Genomic DNA, 19,647 nt, shown 5'->3' on the forward strand with positions numbered 1-19,647 from the left:
TCTAATTCTCTAAATGTTTTAATTCTATCCGTGTCTACGGCATACATGGCAAAAAGTCATTTTGCATAAGGGTTAATCGCGCTAAAAATTTCGTCCGCAGACAACCTCTTGCGTCGAAATACGAATGCGCACTGACGAAAGCTATTTTCCGACGAGACTACCTTGTATAATTGTATCATGATCTGTTGCATTGCATAAGGGCAGCCATTTTTAGTTACGCGTGTGTCAAAGCTTTTTTTAAATGCGAGTGTCATACAAAGGGAGCTTTTACAACACAGGCCCGGGAGCTTTCTCACTGACAATGTATGCATGCAAATCGATTCAATTCGCCATCATGTGCTGAACAGTCGTTGCAAATGAAACTAAATCGCATTTTTGATTATAAAACTTTTTATTGAGTATTGTAGCTGAAAGAGAAAGATGTTGTCACTTGCAATACCAACAGAAATAGACAATGGAATTGTTTTGTAATGTTTATTTAGTTAATCCATTCTTACTAACCCGTGAGTTAAGATAGTTTTTCCATTACTTTCTAATTTCAAATAAAATAATTATAAATTTATTTCATGTTGGATAACAATTGGCAATTTCAGGTAACAGGGCTGTCTGAGCAATTAATACAAGATTTATAAAGGTATACAAATCTGACATCCTTTAGGATCTCCTTCACGTTTTGTATTGGTTTAAATAATGGCCAAGACCGTTACCATTTTACCATTTATCGACGACGACATCAGGAACTACACGATACACATACACAGATAATATATTGTTGATAATTAGCGGATCAGATCAATGTAGTACTATTAGCGTTTAGCAATTTAATGCATTTTTGGAATCTGTAACTATAATTAATGGTGGAAGGGCGGAGCATCGGCAATAACAACTGGGTGGGTTGAGGGTGGCAGCAACTCTACGGCAGCGCTGTTTATACTATACATACTCAGGTAGGATTTTATTATTGGCGATAAGAAGTAGACCAGTTCGGGTTTCAGTATTTATATTTCGTTATCATGTTTCAGATATCTTACATGCTGAATTTGAAATATGAATTCATTCGTTTTTGTTTTTTACGTTCTTTTTTTTGCGTTACAAGTGTTTGTGAATATGTTTGAGTGTTTTCTTCTTTTCTTTTTTTGTAGACCATAATGTACAGCAATGGATCTCTCGCATTCACATAGAGTTTGTTTTTTTGGCACACTAGTTTATCAAAATTGAACAACTTCACATACTTTGCTATAGCAGGGATGGACTTAATTTATATTAAATTAATAAGGTGTCATCCAATTAATGAAATCGGGGATTTACTGTATAAAATAAAACAATAAATATATAGTGATGAAAAAACAGTGGTATATAATTGGTGGGATTCGTTTTCGAAATCAAATCGAATTCAAATCAATGGACTTTCAGTCAACAGCGGCAAATGCAAGGCCAGGGTTGGGCGAGCGGGCAGGACAGGGCGGGCAGGGTAGGGCAGTACAGGCATTCATTCAACAAAAGCTACTTTATGTTGTACGATTTTTATGATGGGATCAGCAGCAAACGCCTCCACTGCATAATTCAATGGGTTTGTAGGCGCTCAGTTTAGTTTTGCATATAACTAGTATTTATGATTATGTTGGTTTTGTATTTTTTTTTTGTTTTTGTTTATTTCACAGCGTCTATAATTCTTTTCTTTTAACAATGTATGTATACAATGTAAATTAAACTGAAATCTCTAAAATTGGTTAGATGCTTAATTACTTGGTATATTTTGTTCATTTTTTTATTATTCATTTTTTTTTCGATTTTGTTTGTTTACAGAAAGACAAAAAATTTATGTTATTCTTTCTACAAGTTTTATTTTTATCTAACCTCGATATAAATCATAGATATAAATACCTTTCACTAACTATGGATCCCAATCAATTATTTCCTTGTACGTACACATTCCAAATGTCTGGTTAAGCCTACATTTTAGCCAATCTAGTTCCCTCGTTATCCTTCGGCCACGCCTCTCTTTGTCTTCTAATTGGTTTAAAGTGAAATGTATTAAAAAACAACTAAATTCAGTCTTGGGAAATGAGAAGTTGTTTGACATTTCGACTACCACCTAACCAGACCCTTTTAATTAAAGGGAAAGTTTGCTCGATCACTAGCACATTAGCGCAAGAGAAGTTAACTTAACCGGACATTAGTCTTGGTTGTTGAGAAATAGTATTAAAAGTAATAAGTGAACGAATCGAAGGAATAGTTCAATTAAAAAATCAATTTCAATTGAATTAACACGTTCACCATATTTCCCCACATCTGCATTTTGTTGCTGTTCTAGGCAAATCAAAGTATTTCATTTCATGCTTGTTTCTTATATACTATGGAATGAATGAACCAAAAATCTGTTCAACAAAATTTGCAAACTAAACTTGCTTGTAATAAGTCTACTTAATACATAAGTGAATTAAATACAAAATATATATCCACAATTCCAACCACGTTCAAAATAGTCAAGGTTGACACTTACGCACAACTAAAATCATACACATATAAATATATGTATGGATGTATTTGTGTCGTATGTATAAATAGGAATTCAGGATTTATCTAATGTACTGAACATTTATTAGTTTTTATTAAGTATGACCCCTAATTGAAGAAATATTTACATAGAGTTCGTCTCATCATTTGTAGAGAATGCAATTTTTAAGTATTGTACAATAACTACAAATAATGAAATTTTTTTCTTTTGATCATTTTACGGTATATGTATATGCTTTAAAATCTACGCATTTTATGGAGTGACACTGAATAAATAAATTTGTTAAAAGGCAAACGGCTAAAAAATTGGTATAATCGAGCATCACACGTTCAGTTCAAAAAAAAATTAACAATTTTTGAAACCTATTCCTGGTAAGCATATAGATAGTATGAGTGAAATATGTAAAATTTCTCTGCTTTGTGTATATACAAAAAAGGGCATTAAACGATATTCAAACCGAACAGAAATTGGTTGTATACGTAAGCATTAAAAAGAATTGTTAGGCTCATAATCTATTGACCAGTTGAGGGCGTTGGTTTAAAAATAAAAGGGTAACTTGATCGCTTATCAAAATATTGTGTTGGTTTTTTTTAGTATTATTCGGAAACAAATCTATGTTGTTGTTTGTTTTGTTTGTTTGTTGTTGTGGTGGTTAAAGTCGTTACTTTAGGAATTTTTTTTTTTATATTTAGTAACACTTTATGCTAGTAATTAGAATAATGATGTTGGGCTTAATGATTATAATTATTATATTCTTAAAGCATCATAGCGTATAGCAGGCCAAAGAAGACAGCCCACATTAACACAATCCCATGCATCTTATATATAGGGCTCTCACCATCTGCGATTTTTCTAGCAACAAATTTCAATGTTTCATCTAATAAAACTACAGGAATTGAGAATTTCATCACAGTTATCCATTCCTCGGCAGACAACGGTGTCACTTGGAAGACGGTCTAGACAAAATAAAAGATATGATTGCAATTTTGATTGGAGTGCTTGCTGCAAACATCATACGAGATTAGATTAGAATTTAATACTTACAGAAAGTACTTCAACATAAAGTATAACAAAGTGAAGAGTGAAGGACAGAGCCATTGAACCAATCAACCACAAGTTGCACCATGGTGGCATTGTAATCAAGGATTGATTCTCGGATAAACTGTGTACAAATAAAGAATTGTTTGAATAGTGAAAGGAGATTAATGATTGCAAATGTACCTGTTCATGGCGTTCAACATTTCAATGGTCACGAGCACAGACAAGGCCATGGTCATGGCATGTGGATCGCTGAAGATCTTGCAGTCGACACCCTTGAATTCGTCGCCACCGCCCAAGCAGGCCAAGTGGTGAGTGAGTTGCCAGTATGTGAGTTTTGGTCCTTCATCGGAGAACAGGAACCACCAGGCGGCGGCACCAACGGTGGCAGCACCGACATAGAAGCCAATAGCCATGTAACTAAATTACACAATAAATGCAATTAAAACAGTGGTTCTTGGCAAATATTGTAACAAAATTGACTAACCGGAAGAACAGCCAGCCGGAGATCAAACCTTCGTCGGCCTTCCTGGGTGGTTTCTCCATGATATCCAGATCGGGAGGGTTGAAGCCCAGAGCAGTAGCTGGAAGACCATCAGTGACCTAGTTTCGAAGCGAAATCATTGATTAAAATCATGCTATATAATTATCGCTGTAACTAATAGAGCTAAGGACTTACCAAGTTGACCCACAACAGCTGGACGGGGATCAAAGCTTCGGGCAGACCCAGAGCAGCAGTCAAAAAGATAGAAACGACCTCACCAATGTTGGAAGAAATAAGGTAACGGATGAACTGCTTCATGTTGTTATAAATAGCGCGACCTTCCTCAACGGCAGACACAATCGAAGAGAAGTTATCATCAGCCAAAACCATTTCAGCGGCAGACTTGGCAACAGCGGTACCAGAACCCATGGCAATACCAATTTCAGCCTTCTTCAAAGCGGGAGCATCATTGACACCATCACCAGTCATGGCAGAGATTTCATTCATGCCCTGCAAGAATTCAACAATCTTGGATTTGTGCTGAGGCTCCACACGCGAGAACAGGCGGGAACGGGCAACGGCAGCTTTCTGTTCAGCTGGCGACAGATCATCGAATTCACGTCCGGAATACGATTTGCCGTTGGTGTCCTCATCCTCGGTGAAGACGCCAATGCGACGGCAGATAGCTTCAGCGGTAGCCTTGTTATCACCAGTGATAACAATGACACGAATACCAGCAGCACGGCAGCGAACAATTGAATCGAAAACTTCTTTACGTGGAGGATCCAACATGCCAACGACACCAACAAAGGTTAGGTTCACCTCATACTGGAAGAATTTGGTGGAATCACCCAAGTCCATTTCATCGGGACGCATAGGACTGTCGGCAACAGCGAGAGCCAAGCAACGCAATGTATCGCGACCAGTACCATATTGACCAGTCAAGTTCAGGATCTTGCTCTTGAGGGCCGAGGTCAGAGGAACCTTGCTGGTGCCAACGCGAGCGTGTGTGCAACGTTCCAAGACACCTTCTGGGGCACCCTTCACAAACAGTTTAGGTCCAGTACCCAGACGAGAAGCCTTCAATGGTGTGCAGTATGAGGACATGGATTTACGATCACGCGAGAATTCAAGAGTGAATTCCTTCTTCCACTTGGTCTCAATCTCACCACGGCAGGCAATGGCGGCGGAACGACGATCCAAACCAGATTTGTTCACATTGAATGAGTTCAGTTTCTCAGCCAAGACAATCAGAGCAGTTTCGGTGGCTTCACCGACCTTTTCGAAAGCCTGCTTGAATTCGTTGTAATCAATAGCCGAATCGTTGCACATGATGCAAATGGTGGAGAGTTCCTGCAATGTGTCGTAATCGCTAGCCTTCACGCGCTGGCCGCTCAAGAAGAGCTCGCCAATGGGTTCGTAGGTGGAGCCGGTCAGTTCGAACTCAACAAAGCTGCTGTCATTGCCTTCAACCTTGTCGAAGATGAACATACGCGAAACGGACATTTGATTGGTGGTGAGTGTGCCGGTCTTATCAGAGCAGATGACGGAGGTGCAACCAAGAGTCTCCACAGAGGGCAGGGAACGCACGATGGCGTTCTTCTTGGCCATGCGGCGAGTACCCAAAGCCAAACAGGTGGTGATAACAGCTGGCAGACCCTCAGGAATGGCAGCGACAGCCAAGGCGACAGCAATCTTGAAATAGTAGATGGCACCCTTGATCCATGAGCCACCGTGAGCAGGATCGTTGAAGTGTCCAATGTTGATGGCCCAGACAGCAACGCAAATGATGGAGATAACCTTGGACAACTGCTCACCGAACTCATCCAGCTTCTGTTGCAGTGGAGTCTTAATCTCCTCGGTCTCGGACATTTCTGTGCGAATCTTGCCAATGGCAGTGCTCAGGCCGGTGCCGATAACAACACCACGAGCCTTACCAGCGGCCACATTGGTGCCAGAGAATAGAATGTTCTTCTTGTCCTGATTAACAGCACGGGGATCGGGAATGGCATCTGTGTGCTTGATAACCGACACGGATTCACCAGTCAGAATAGACTGATCGATTCTCAGGGTGGTTGAATAGATGTGAGTGATACGAATGTCGGCGGGAATTTTATCACCGACAGACACCTCAACCAAATCACCCGGCACAATTTCTTTCGCACGGATCTTTTGGATACCGGACTTGTCTTGGCGAACCACTTTGCCCATCTCGGGCTCGTATTCTTTGAGTGCCTCAATAGCGGATTCGGCATTGCGTTCCTGCCAAACACCAACGACAGCATTTGCAATAAGAATAAGTAAAATGACTAAGGGCTCTACAAATGCAGTGAAAGTGTCTTCATGTTCCTCAAATAGCGCTAATACCTGCAACAAAAAGACGTCTGAATTTCAATTTCAACGGATTATTGCCAAGTAATATTTACAAATGAAATGATGGCTGCCAACAGCAAAATCTTCACGAGAAGATCATCGAACTGCTCTAAAACCAGCTGCCAGATGCTTTTTCCTACAATAAGAAATTCAATGTTAGTTTTTGAAAACGCATATGTAAATAGTTTACGCAGCCTGAAGACTGTAGACATTTCACACACCTTCCTCAGTTGGCAACTCTGCAAAGAAATTTTCAATTTAATTAAATGTCGGTAATTACACGAGCAATCTTAGTTAACTTACCATTGGGTCCATATTTTTTCTGGTTAGCCTTGATCTGATCGACAGATAGACCACGTTCGCCGTCTGTGCCGAAGAAGTTCAGAGTTTGTTCGACGGTTTTCGCGTGACCGTCCTCCATTTTAAATTGTTATCCTCCGCGTTCAGTACCCTAGAAATATAAAAAATCACAAAACTTATATAATTACATTTATCAATTTGATGACAAAAACAACAAAGCAAACATACATATACAAATGTTAAAAGCTTCACAAAAAGAAAACTAAAATGACATTTATCTTCGCTCGTTTTGGGAGAACTTCATATAACAACAACGACGGACGTGATGTCATTCTAATGGATTAGTTATAGCCGATTTTTATTATAATTTATTTTTTTGCCCAGCAATATCAGGGATTTTGGAGGGGCACATTTTAATTGATCAGACGTGAATTTCCATCCAAGGGCGCATTTGTTTTTTTTTTAGTCTTATCAATTCGCGTACATTGCGAGTCACGTTTTGTTTTATCTTAAGTTTGATTTGGAATAGTTCTTGTTGCTGCGCATTATGATTCAAATATAGATCGCAGAGATTACAACAACTTGACTAAGCTGATAAATATGAAACCTTTTTCAGGGCAATGGCCCGCACACCTTTCAAAGAAATAAAGCATTTGCTGCTACTTTTGACAGAGAAAGAAACAAAGGAAGGCATTAAGATATGACAGTTCTAACTGAAAGTTATCAAGAGTTGTGACAGTCTGAGATAGAGATAGACATGAAGAGTTAGTGCTAACAAGTATGTCCAAAAAGTTCGATTCTTGTTCGCATACTTAATGAATTTAAATAGGAATCCTGCTACCTGTTACATCGTTTTGTGCAATTTCATGATTACAGGTCGTAAAAATATCTACTTGCTTGTATCTGACAAGTGCGAGACCAGCAAATACACAAACGTACACGTACATACGTGTATGTGTATGAACTTCTATAAATATGTGCATATATGTATGTATGTATGTACATATATATATGCACTTATAGCATACTTTATAGAAACCACATTATGAGGGTACACATTAAAAATTGCATTTATAATATCGTAGTAAGTATTCACAATTTATAAATCTCGCAAGGTATTATCCTAGTATTACAACAATGAAAAAGGAAGACTACTATAAGTAGTTTTTTTTTTAGATGCACATGTACATACATACATGCACAATGTATCTATGTAATCAGGTAAGAGTACATCAGGTACATTTGTGCACACATTCAGCGAACCGAGCGACTTTTCGAATGGTACACGTGTATCTGTGCATTCATACACATACACAGGTCGTACGATTTCTGAATCGTAATACGCTTTAAGTACGTGAATTTATGTAAACCTGCTACACCTATGCGAATAACTATATATATAAATATTTATTTATTTCATTACCAATGGAGTTGTAAACTATTTTTCGCAACGTTGACTTATGAGATTCACACACGTGTCACTTTTTAATTTAACTAAATGCAATACGAATCACAACACTCAAGCGCAATGTGTGTGTCCAACTTTTTGACAAGCATTCAAAAGCGAACGAGATGTCTTAAGTACTTAATTTTTACTGCAGCCAATATTTATTATTATATGTCCATGGCGCTTTTTTTTGTTCTAAATACATATGCGCAGTGTGGTGATAAAAAAAAGTTTTGTGCCGTTCATTAATACATTCCTCCGGCGTTTTTTTCACGACTATGACATGACATTATCGATTCAGAGCTGCTCTTTAGTGCAATCAATTTATCGATAAGTAGTTGTTAGTTGATCAGAATATACTGCTGCTATTTCAAGAAAAACAAGGGATACCGAAATTTATTTGAATTATTTAATAATCAAATTAAATCGATATCGATAACTACCAAAATAATTATTCAAAATCGGTTACTTTTTAAATATGAAATGGAAATCGATATCGAAAACATTCTCCGTTTTTTTCCATTTGGTGGTGAAAATAACAAACATTGCATTTTTGTTTATCCAAAAGGTCGTAATTCTTGATTGCGATTATGGCAAGCTCAAGGTGGCGAAAATAGGCGTGATAATTGAATATATCGAAAGAGGCCTTTTGATAAATATTTGTTTTTCAAGTTGTATATATAATTGCACATGAATAAAGTGTTCTGTGCATGTGAATACATACGTATGTACATATTTATGTGTGTTGTATATTATGGTCTGTAATATAGAGCTGCGCATGACGATTGACCACACAGACATTGCCAAAAGACATGGCTAAGAGGCTACAGAAGTCCTCATAATTGTAACTAAAAATACTTATCTCAACTTTGGGTACGACAAAAATTGACAAAATTGGCAATTACGTAAATAATAATAAGCAACCTTCGGGACAGCTACAACGAAACTCTCGTTGAAATTGTTAATTTTGCTTTTAATTTCTCACTACCTTTCTTGCTAACCAAATGATTGATTTTGAAAAATTGATTTTTATATGGTTTTTATATTTTTGAATAATATTTAAGCAATGTCGAATTATATGTGATTTTATTCCTATTTAAATATTCAAGATTAGGCAAACTCATCTGACGATTTATTTGAATCCAAAATCTTAGAACCTCTAAGATGCAGGATTACGCTTAAATAGGTGATTCTGCGGCAGTGTCGTCTATTTCTATTTGACAGATCGAGCACAAATCGGTATATATTTCATTTTATATTTAAATTTAATTAAAATATAACAAATATGTATGTTCACATATGCGTCCTTTGTTTATGAGGTCAAAAGAATGCAATTTTTCAAGAGTTACATATTTGTAACAATACTAAAAGGCCGTTAGATATACGTTCACTATTTACACACAGATATATTATTCGCAGTATGCTTGAACATATATGCTTTATATAATTCGTTTGATGGTATATGTATGTACAAAATATGTGTATATGTATGTGCAAAAACTACGTCTATAGTATTTGTATTTAAGTTGATGAAATATGTTGAACATATATACGTAAAAATGATATATACATCAATATAAATGTATGTGTGCAGGTAGTGCCAAAGAAAATGTACAGACTTATCTGCAAACAGAGAATATATAACACACATGCATACATCTGTAATTACATATATACAATGAAAATATATATATTTTTCAGTGAAAATCATTTCGAGTCTAGAAGAGATAATGGCTAAAAATAGAAGTTCAGCTGCTAGAAACTTATTCATGTATAAATATACTAAATATACCAACATAAACGTACATATGTATGTGTTTGCTCAAAAATACACACACACAATTGAGTATAAATATGTACAATATAAGCAAATGAAAATGATTTAAAATCACACCTGCTATAGGATGTTTTGCTCTGCTATTTGTACTTGAATACGATTACATAATCAGTTCGTTTACTCACTCTAACATATGTATAAATATCCGTATATGCATGACATTGTATATTTTGAAATATGCGGGGATTTATGAATTTATATGCATTGATATTTATGTACATTAATACATACATATAGTGGTAAAATTAGATAAATGTGAGACCTAGCCAAGTGGACATTAGGATCAATGTTCAAATGGGTGTACATTTAGATGGATACAAATGTACACATGCTTAATGTAATTGTAATACGTCGTAGTTGGCTCTATGAACAAGATGTACATACTTACATACTACATCTTATTGAACAGGGCATGCATGTGCATATGTATGTATATTTCTGTGTGTTTAAATGAGCGCGCGATCGATGAGTAAATGTTTACAGGATCAAGGAAAGTTGTCGACAATTCGACAACTCGTAAAAGTTTTCTTCTTTCATATATGACCATATACATATGTATGTACATAAGTACCATGTGTATTTATGGGGATGTGTTGATGTACATTTGTATGATGAGGTAGGAATTGATTTGTATCGAATTTTTCATTCTTCGTACAGTTTGTATCTTGAAGGCTTTTGAAATATTTTTGATATGCACTTGGAAGCACCAACTTTATATACAAACATAGGAAATCTGCATATTTGTGTAAATGTATGTACAACTCCATGTCTCCGCATTTAATTTTAATATTTTCGTATTTTAATTTTTTATTTTGCATTTTCAATATTTTTGGTTAATTCACAAATGGTAGTATAATAAAACTTGTATAGTTGCAGGTAAATTGTTTTACACTAATTTATGTTCAAAAATTCCTTTGGAATTGTTGCTGCAGAATCAACAAAACTTACAATTTTAATTCTTAACAAAAATTCCGTTATATAATAATTTTGTTTGTAGTCAAACGACCAGAGCTAACACAAAGATCGCGCTATTATAACGATCAACGGCAACTGAACGCAAGGAGAACGCTGCTTGATGAGAGTGTCTATTTGAATTACAAAATTCATATATATTTGGCAAAATTCCCAAAACTAGATACACTCTCTATTTTGGCCCCGGGAAAATACTTTTAGCACGCACAAACTTTTAAGCACTTACCACCTATCCGACTTCTTGCGGTTGTGTGGGTTCGTGGGCACACACACACATTTTAGCCCGTGTCACTGTATTGTACACTAACAAATACATATATATATCTACACGAGTTTCGGTATATTTCCGAATGTTGTATGTACAGACGTCCACACATAGTTTGGGCACACGTGTATGCACAGACATGCATACATTCATAATTATCACACACTTCAAAGCAACACATATAATGAACAAATTTTAGTTAATTTAATATATATATTATTATAATGTACACAGTATTTGCAAATTGAAATGTCTTTAACAATATAATCGTTATTTAAATAAAAGATATATTAATTATTTATTTCACTTTTCTTAAATCTCATAAAAAAGAGTATACTACGGTCGTGCATTTTATTTAGTTAAACAGAAGGTGACATCTCTAACCTCACTTAATACCGTGTATGCATATGTGTGTGCGGCATAGGCATACTAACACATGCATACAACGATACATATTCTTATTAGCATCAACAGTGAGTCCATCATATCTGTCTGTCATCTGGCTGCCTGTCAGTCTCTATTTCGAAAGTAAATCTTGGACATTCTTTCCCAACTAATGGAATGAAAAGTATTAGAAAACTTTGCCTGAATTTTTTTTTTTGCATGTCATCTTTATGGTTGTCCATGTGAAAACTATTTATATTGATGAGGAAATACAGATGTAGACAAACAATTGCGCATCCTTAGAATAGGGTATCCATTAGGCGAGCAAGCTCGCACAACACTCGTACACTCTTCATTACCGTTTGCACACCCTTGCAAAACGTATTATAAGACCATTTGTCACAATGTTCTTTCTATATTGAAGGACGACTCGCCGATATAGACGTTCAACATTCATACACTCATTAAAATATGAATCTATAATATTGTACGGAGCATTTGAACAATGATAAGAGCTTAGAACAATTTGACATAAGATGAGATAATATCGATATTTATGCTCAATGCTCGATCAGATGGAATACATCGTAGATATGTATAAAATAAAATGAATTATTACAAATTGTATATATTTATATCACCAGTGTTAAAAAAACATCTATCTCACACAAAATACAATAGGGTAGTATAATGAAATTATAAGCCTGTATGTCGTCAACTGGTCCTTGTCTGTCTTAAACTTCCAGTAAGAATTTGTGCATATCTATTTAAAAAGTTTAATTCTTTGGATATATTCCAACTAATTTATTGCTATATGGTATAGAAGTTATGCATTTACTCTTACTATAATTAGAGCTGTCGTATATTTCTATCTTGAAGTGATTTAATACCTCGCTAAATTATTTTAGAATCATTATAAAGTACAAATTGTATTTTACACCCAAATCATAATAAAACAATCGATGTCGATATAATTACAGAGTACCTAATATAAATAAAACATTTTTTCCAAGTTACACAATTTACTTTGTAGAAATGTACAAAGGTTTTCAGCTGAACCCAATGCATAGTTTCCTTTATTATTGATATGTATGTATAAGAACTATTCAAGTAGTTTTCATAAAAAGTCATAAAAAAAAATTTTTGTACACATGCAAAAATTTTAAATATAACCAGCTAAACCGGTTTGCCCGTGTCTTCGTTGTCATACAAATTAATTGGGAACCATTGTGATGAAACACATTTGCATAATTGACCTCGATCCTCATTTTCTCAAAATAACGACAAATATTTCCCGACCACTTCCACAAAAGGAGTGTATTTTATGTACTTGTAAATTTGAATGTAATCATTTTTGACAGACGTTTTTGCTAGAAACCCACCTTTTAGTATTTACACTTGAATATTCGAAAGGAAACTACAGTAAAAATGTAATTGGGTTGGCTTCCTAGCTATTTTGACTTACTCTGTACATTACCAATCAAAAAAAGATGAATGCATGTATGTATGTACACATACTCATATACAAATATATGTATTAATGCACATACAAACACATCGATAATAATTTTAAGCATGTAAATGTACGATCAATGAAATTATGTATACAAATACATGTCAATCTGTAATTGTGCGCATGTGAATACACATAAAGTACTTACACATACATACATATTTAGGCAAAAATGTAGCCTCTCTTGAAAGTTGGCAAGGGTCTGGGACTTTGCTCATTTTGCTCAGCGACAGACACGCTTCACATTCATGTACATATATTCATATATAATGCTTACTACGTATTTCTTTTTTAAAAGTTCTTTTTGCCTGGTTCCAATATTTCCCACCTTTGCATTTCAAAACGGTTCCCGTTTATATTATTTAGGTCGTTTTACATAAGCACATTGATCCAAAGATTAAAATTGATGGCATGTTCTCACTTTATTTTATCAAATGGATATCTGCAATGTTATTAAACTTTGTTAACTGAGTTTAAGATGAAAAGGTATTTGAACCATGAAAGGCAAATTTGCTGTCATCTATTTGTTCTATAAATGAATATGCAAGATAACTTTAACTTGAATATAAGAATCAGATACTTCGAAAATTTATTCCATTTCTCCCGCTCAATTTGAGCACAACTTTAAAGAACTGTAAAACTTGTTTGATTGTTTGTTTGATAATAAAAGTATGTTTCGATATAAAAAATATGTTTATTTAAGTAAATGCAAGGAATTCACTTTGTCAATTTTCACATTACATTACACCTGATCTACCAAAAGACAAACTAAGAAGCTCTTGAAGAAGCTTAAGCAAATTGCTTCTTAATAAGATTTTCTAGTTTCACCGTATCCACAGCGAATTTCCTAATGCCTTCTGATAGCTTATCATTTGCCATGGCATCTTCGTTGAGAAGCCATCTGAATTTGCTCTCGTTCACTGAAATCTTCTCAATATCCTGTAGTTTAGCATTGTTTACCGACAAATGCGGTTTCACAGCGCTCACATCGTTCTCCAGTTCCTTCAGCAACGATGGGCTGATGGTGAGCAAATCGCATCCAGCTAGCGCCTTAATTTCGCCAATATTTCTGAATGATGCACCCATTACCAAAGTTTTATAACCGAATTTCTTGTAGTAATTGTAAATGTTCGTCACAGAAACCACTCCGGGATCCTGAAGGGGTTCAAATTTCTTTGATTCTGTATTTGCCACATACCAATCCAAGATTCGACCGACAAATGGCGAGATCAGCGTAACGCCAGCTTCGGCACAAGCGACAGCCTGACCAAATGAGAACAGTAGCGTGAGATTGCAATGTACGCCGTGTTTCTTTTCCAAAATTTCGGCGGCCTTGATACCCTCCCAAGTGGAAGCAAGTTTAATCAAAATGCGCTCCTTATCGATGCCAAAGGATTTGTACAAGTCTATCAATTTCAATGCCTTGGCCACACTTTTCTCAGTGTCAAACGAAATGCGAGCATCAATTTCAGTGGAAACGCGTCCAGGAACGATTTTTAAAATCTCACAGCCAAACAAGACGCAGAGATAATCCATGGCTTCAGCTACTTGATTTTCCAAAGATCTGCAATTTTGAGTAATAAGTTAGTTTGAAAGAGCACCGTTATGTTGAAATTGTAATGCTTGGAATAGTTGGAACTTTATGTATTGCACATGCAGCCCTCGCAAAAGCTTATAAAGCTTTTTGGATGGTGGAAATTCAAGATTTTAGATATTTTTGAAAAACGCAGTACATTACCCTGCTTTAGATTTTCCATAATCAACAGCATTGCGAACTAGATATTGATAGCGTTCCATAGTTGACGCAGACAAAATAAGCGATGGGTTAGTTGTTGCATCGGTAGGCTTATAGATATTGATAGCTAAAATAAATTGAGCAAGGGGTTAGATGTTAGCAATAACAAGCAAACAGTATAAATAATTATTATTAGGACTTAAATATTAAAAAAATGCATCAATTGGCATTTCTTAAAAGTGCAATTTAAGCATTCATCATAAAATGCGTTCACAGCATTTTATTTTTCAATTTTGGATATTTGTGCAAACATTCATTTTTTCACTTTAACATTTTTGACCTCAAGAACCTTATCAGTATATTACTTTCATTTTTGGTTTATTCTATACTCATCCACACGTATACACTTCACATTTATAAGGTCAAACAAAAGTCGGACTCACCTTCGACTATAACTTTTATTTGAACTTCATAGAAATAAGCGCATTTATAATGGCATTAGAAGTCACATTGAAATCGGACTTACATTGCGGAGTAGATACATATATTACAATTACTAATTAAATATTCAACTTCAAATTAGTTGCATTAAAAAGTCAACATTACAATATTCAACAAACAGACAACATACATATGTATGCATATATGTATGTATATACATACAAAAGCACATGTACAACAGGTTGCTACAAGAGTTTGTAAATCTACTGCTCTGTTTTTAATTAAATTAGATCATGGAACTTACCTTCAAAGTCACCGGTATCGGCGACGATGGTAGTTATTTTCTTAAGTTGTTCCAGAGCCGACATTTTCTGCTTCTTTGCTGCACGATCACCTTCTTCCATTTACCGATTCAACAATGTTTTTATTAACTGTAGAGTGACCGTACCCTCAGTGGAGGTAAAGTTTAAAATATACCGCAAAATACCGGTTTCCTATTGAAAAGGCGCAACATTTTATATTTAAAAAAAAACAATGTAATATTGAGAATAGACTCGTTAGTATTAATAACTTCATTATTGCAGTCAAAATATATTTATAATATATTAATTTCATTACTAGTAAAACATATATTACTCAATTTTTTGCTAAATTAAGCCTTTAATAAGTCTTATATAGTTAATATATTTATTACGTTTAAAAATTGACTAAATAGTTGCTTTTGTCTTCTTTGTACACGAAACCTTTCAAAAATTATGAAATATTTTTTAAATAATAATTTTAAATAAAATTATGATGTGCTATTCAAAAATATTTTTTTCACTTGTGAAAATCGTGTCTGTGACCGAACCACCCTGTGAGATGTGAAAACCGCGTCGATAACAAATGAATATTGAAATTCTTATGCATTACAGGAATTGTTCACGTCGTTTTTCGTAAAAATTAAAAAATTGTGGAAACACAGTATGTTAGTCTATTTCTTTTTCATCAGCTATTAAAAAAATAAATAATATCTTACGAAAATATATCAATATTACTTTTATTATGAATTTGAATTTTTTTCAATTTTGAAATATTTTTAAATATATTTATTTAAAAAGCTTTTATTTAATCATCTTAAATAAATAGTTAACTAATAAAGAGTTGGAATTGTTGATTTTAAGATAATTAAATATTTTACAACACTTGTAACTACTTTCATTTTAAGAACTTCTCTGATACGTTTTAATAGCAAACGATATTCGTATTGGATATTACTAACGTGTGCCTAGCCCAAAGTTTGTGTTATTTCACAAACTTTAATTCAATATATTTAAAAAAAACAAACAAATTAATTTTTCTTTTGATAACTTAATGAATTCTGACGAGAGAGACGCAAATTTAAGAGAGGTTCGTAAACGCTAAAGTTGTTAAAGTTTTAGTGGCAAAACTGCAAATGTTAAGCAGACGTAAGCATTTATGGCTTTTGACTTCAGTTAATATGCATTTTTTGTTAGCATATCTTAGTTTGACAAAACTTTACCGTTAGATTTTGTAAAAAATTAATTATTGTCAAAATTTGTAAAATCACTATATATCACATTTTCGTTAAAATATGTCGATGAGTTTATATCTGAGCTAGTCTTACCAAATTTGGATGTTTAATGCCTTTGTAGACAAATAGAGGAGTGTATAAGAAGTATAAGAAGAGTAAATCTGCATGAAATTTTTTGAACTTATACTTTTCACTTAACATTACATTTCATTATGCAGAATGACGATCGTTCCCACTTCGTAGCTGTGACGACGATATCTGACTCGCAGGCGATTCGTAGTGTTGATTTCCATCCAGATGGCAAACTCTACGCCGTGGGTTCAAATTCGAAGACATTTCGAATTTGCCAGTATCCACAACTCTCCAAGCTAAGGTATACGTTATCCATTTAGCCAATTCATTGAATTTATTTTAACTCATTTATTAGACAAGATCAACAGACTTATCCGCCCTCGGTGTTGTGCAAACGGACAAAACACCACAGAGGCTCCATTTATTGTACTTGCTGGTCTGCGGATGGCGAACTCGTTGCCACTGGGTCCAATGACAAAACTATCAAGTACATGCGCTTCAATAAAGACACCAATCAGCTGGTGGGCCATGAGGTCGAACTTAATATGCACGATGGCACTGTGAGAGACATGTGTTTTCTCAATAACTCATCGACGAAATCACGGTTATTGGTCAGTGGTGGAGCAGGCGATTGTAAGATCTACGTCACCGATTGTTTGACGGGGATGCCCTTCCAAGTGTTTAGTGGTCACACTGGACACATTTCATCGCTTTACAGCTGGAACAATGCCATGTTCGTATCGGGATCCCAGGTAATTATTTGGAATACCCTAAACTATTATAAGAGTGAAAACTTCGCCTTTCTTAATTTAAGTGTGACCAAGGTAAAGCCAGTTTATGATGCGATCGAAACCAGAATTTCAGAAACCCTTACGATAATAGTGATAGTTATTATTTATGATTATGTCCAATTGCTCTTAGAATTATTTTGTTATTCACAGGATCAAACGATACGGTTTTGGGATCTCCGAGTGAACGTTGCGGTCAACTCATTCGACAATGAGTACAAGGGGGGAGCACTGCAAAATTCTCCAGTAACAGCTGTTTGTGTGGATCCAACAGGACGACTTCTTGTCTCAGGACACGCAGATAGCGCTTGCCTTCTCTATGATATACGTGGTAATAGGATTATACAACGTTTCTATCCACACGATGCTGAGATCAGGTAAATCATCGATTTGTAATAATCTTACACGAAAATCATCAATAGATAATTTCAATTCATGTTTCAGATGCGTTCGATTCTCGCCTTCTGCTTACTATATGCTCACATGTAGTTACGACAATACTATCAAGCTGACCGATTTACAGGGGGATCTGGCAAACGATCTCGCGTCAGTGGTTGTGGCAAGGCATAAAGACAAGGCGATCACAATCAGATGGCATCCGACCGATTTTTCGTTTATTTCAACGTCTGCGGACAAAACAGCGACATTATGGGCTCTACCTCCTTCTTAATGTTTAGATTGATAAATCTTTATTAATGCCTATCTTCGGCTTATAACGGATACGGACAAAAAAAAAACATGTTGGGATTTTATACTATACATTTTTATTTTATAAAAGATTTTTATAGTAGTAATAATATTTATTCTAGTAATTTAAATTGGGAAATGAGAACAAAGACCTATAACTTTTTTACTTGTCACTTTGTGCATATTAAAAAAAAAATAGAATAGAATAAAATAATCACAAATAGTTTCGACTCGTTTATATTTAATTAAATATGGAAATGTATTTTTTTTAATGAATTTAAATAAATATTTGTATAATATAGGTTTTGTAAATTTCTAGAACCAGACCACTATTATTACAGATGATTAAATGATTATTATTAAATTATGGTTCTTTTGACACTCAAATTCATTACAATTATTTTGAATCCTTAAGAACTGATTCCAACTAGTTCGTTTCATGAATTACAATTGGAATCTAATTATGAACACAAACTGGAATATTTTTAGTTCAGTTCTTGCAAAATGAATAAAAACATGAAACACGATGTGCTTTAGGTACATTCATTATGGGATCGAATATGTCATTTTATGCTAATACTATAATACCTTAACATGATCTATTTTTGCATATATGTATAAATTATGACAATACTTTTCTGACGTACATATTCTTCGATATAAGTAAACAAGGATTAGTTCGCAAACTAATTCAGATCGATCATGTATTGAATTTACTTTGCATGCTTAGAGATCACATGTACTCTCGTACACACGCTTACAAATTTGTATATATGTATGTATGTATGTATGGCATACAATATCCATATGCTAATACAATCTATAGTCGAAGTGCATGATATCGATATTATTTTTATGATATACGCGACGTTTACATACAGGTGTTAACTTTATTGTCTGTTTTATGAGCAGATAATAATAATTACATACATACATTTAAAAATGTATCTATATATATATAAATATATGTACTTGTACAGCATTATAAATACAAACATAAATATTCACTTTCATTCATAATGAAACAAACACAATTTGTAAGCATGTGAGTATGACACTTATTATTATATGTATGTACATATGTAGATACATATGTATATATATATGTATATATATATATAATGGTTTTGTTTTTCTAAAGTACAATCGGTATCCATCGAGTGGTGTCCTAAATGCTCGACATTTGTTTTTCAGTTACTTTTTTCATTAATACAACAGTATTTCCCCCAACTCGCGACTCCAAATTATATACAGTAGAA

General features: G+C 34.5%; 3 protein-coding genes across 7 annotated transcripts; 1 reads left to right on the forward strand and 2 right to left on the reverse strand.

Moving 5' to 3' along the window:
* Nucleotides 1-460: 460 nt before the first annotated feature.
* Nucleotides 461-13,016, reverse strand: LOC132794091 (calcium-transporting ATPase sarcoplasmic/endoplasmic reticulum type). Of its 5 annotated transcripts, none has more exons than XM_060804339.1 (10): nt 10,946-11,054; nt 6,717-6,864; nt 6,635-6,652; nt 6,467-6,549; nt 4,236-6,407; nt 4,044-4,159; nt 3,740-3,976; nt 3,563-3,680; nt 3,357-3,474; nt 461-740 (listed from the first exon to the last, which is right to left on the reverse strand). In XM_060804339.1, the coding sequence occupies exons 2-10, from the start codon at nt 6,832-6,834 to the stop codon at nt 712-714; spliced, it is 3,009 nt and encodes a 1,002-aa protein (XP_060660322.1). In that variant the 5' UTR covers nt 6,835-6,864; nt 10,946-11,054; the 3' UTR covers nt 461-711. The 5 variants fall into 5 exon arrangements, with proteins under 5 accessions (XP_060660322.1, XP_060660323.1, XP_060660321.1 ...); XM_060804340.1 differs by lacking the exon at nt 461-740 and adding an exon at nt 1,184-1,307; XM_060804338.1 differs by lacking the exons at nt 461-740; nt 10,946-11,054 and adding an exon at nt 13,001-13,016 and having other exon boundaries at nt 1,666-3,474.
* Nucleotides 13,017-13,805: 789 nt separating this feature from the next.
* Nucleotides 13,806-15,728, reverse strand: LOC132794093 (probable transaldolase). Its single transcript, XM_060804341.1, has 3 exons — nt 15,612-15,728; nt 14,870-14,993; nt 13,806-14,695 (listed from the first exon to the last, which is right to left on the reverse strand). Exons 1-3 carry the CDS (start codon nt 15,709-15,711, stop codon nt 13,921-13,923), a joined length of 999 nt encoding a protein of 332 aa, XP_060660324.1. The 5' UTR covers nt 15,712-15,728; the 3' UTR covers nt 13,806-13,920.
* Nucleotides 15,729-16,554: 826 nt separating this feature from the next.
* On the forward strand, nt 16,555-18,559 carry LOC132789771 (WD repeat-containing protein 47). Its single transcript, XM_060798028.1, has 5 exons — nt 16,555-16,696; nt 17,060-17,214; nt 17,269-17,665; nt 17,855-18,078; nt 18,146-18,559. Exons 1-5 carry the CDS (start codon nt 16,661-16,663, stop codon nt 18,369-18,371), a joined length of 1,038 nt encoding a protein of 345 aa, XP_060654011.1. The 5' UTR covers nt 16,555-16,660; the 3' UTR covers nt 18,372-18,559.
* Nucleotides 18,560-19,647: the final 1,088 nt, after the last annotated feature.

The sequence above is a fragment of the Drosophila nasuta genome, chromosome 3 (assembly GCF_023558535.2).
Source record: "Drosophila nasuta strain 15112-1781.00 chromosome 3, ASM2355853v1, whole genome shotgun sequence".
NCBI classification, from domain to species: domain Eukaryota; kingdom Metazoa; phylum Arthropoda; class Insecta; order Diptera; family Drosophilidae; genus Drosophila; species Drosophila nasuta.